This window comes from Penaeus monodon, chromosome 21 (genome assembly GCF_015228065.2).
Source record: "Penaeus monodon isolate SGIC_2016 chromosome 21, NSTDA_Pmon_1, whole genome shotgun sequence".
NCBI classification, from domain to species: domain Eukaryota; kingdom Metazoa; phylum Arthropoda; class Malacostraca; order Decapoda; family Penaeidae; genus Penaeus; species Penaeus monodon.
In genome coordinates, this window is record NC_051406.1 from 14,165,578 (window position 1) to 14,166,585 (window position 1,008).

Genomic DNA, 1,008 nt, shown 5'->3' on the forward strand with positions numbered 1-1,008 from the left:
ATGTAAAGAGGACTATATATTCTTGCAACTTTTCAGATCTTTAGTGGTTTTTAATTTTATAGTCATTTTCATGATATTTGGGTATATCAGATTTAGAAAACAATATGAAAACAGCATACAGATTACATATAGCTGATGCAGTCTTCTCTTGTTTCAGGTTTTGAAGATGCTTTTCGATCAATGGAGAGGTTAAATAAATACAACTTTGATCTTCCTGTGGACTTAGCTGTTCGTCCTTTCCAGAATATAAAAGATGCATTTTGAGGAGGCAGTATGTCAGAATTAATGACAGCTTTGTTGAGTGTCTTCATTTGCTTCATGGCTTTGATCAAGCATAACCAGTTAAACAGATCAAAGGCTAGACCATAGGCCAAAGGAATCTCCAGTTTTTTTTTTTTCCAGAAGGAGCCTTTTTTTCAGTATTATGGATCTTAAAATAAGAGCAAAGTCCAGTATGATTCAGTAACCTGAGGGCAGACAGTGTGCTATCAAAAGAAAAAAAAGAAATACTGTGAGAACTTTACAGTCCTAAGGTCTGTGAGTTCTCTAAGAGAATATAACATATTCCTATTACTGTAAGGTTACTCTGGTCACCTTCCCCATTTCCCAAAATTTAAATTTTCCCTTCCATTGTTATTAAGTACCATTTTGCAGGGTCTTTTCAATCCTTTTAGTCTTCACCATGTTTCACATATATCAAGCACAATGTTGTCTTGTGAGAACAAAAATCAAATGCAAAGTAGTTCCCTCTGCTGATTTGAATAGTAACGTCATATATGCATGTTCGTATCCTCCCCAAAAGGCCCATATAGCATAAAGGCTTCATGAGTAGACTTTAAAAAGCAGGTGTGTTATGAAGAAGCATGAACTTGCAGTCTAAATATATTATGGGTTCACTGTAAAATTGTGTTCGCAGGTACGGGAGTACGACCTTTTTTTAATGTAATGTATAAACTGTTCAATTTTTAGAAAAATCAGATGTTTGAAAGTAAGAAAATAAGGGTTAAA

The 1,008-nt window shown here is 34.2% G+C and overlaps 1 protein-coding gene across 1 annotated transcript in view; it reads left to right on the forward strand.

Moving 5' to 3' along the window:
* The window catches only part of LOC119586251 (RUN domain-containing protein 1-like), an 8,728-nt gene extending 8,120 nt beyond the window's left edge, over positions 1-608 (forward strand). Inside the window, 1 exon segment of the mRNA XM_037934956.1 lies at positions 158-608. Within this exon segment, the coding sequence (XP_037790884.1) occupies positions 158-264 (107 nt within the window). The 3' untranslated portion in view covers positions 265-608.
* Positions 609-1,008: the final 400 nt, after the last annotated feature.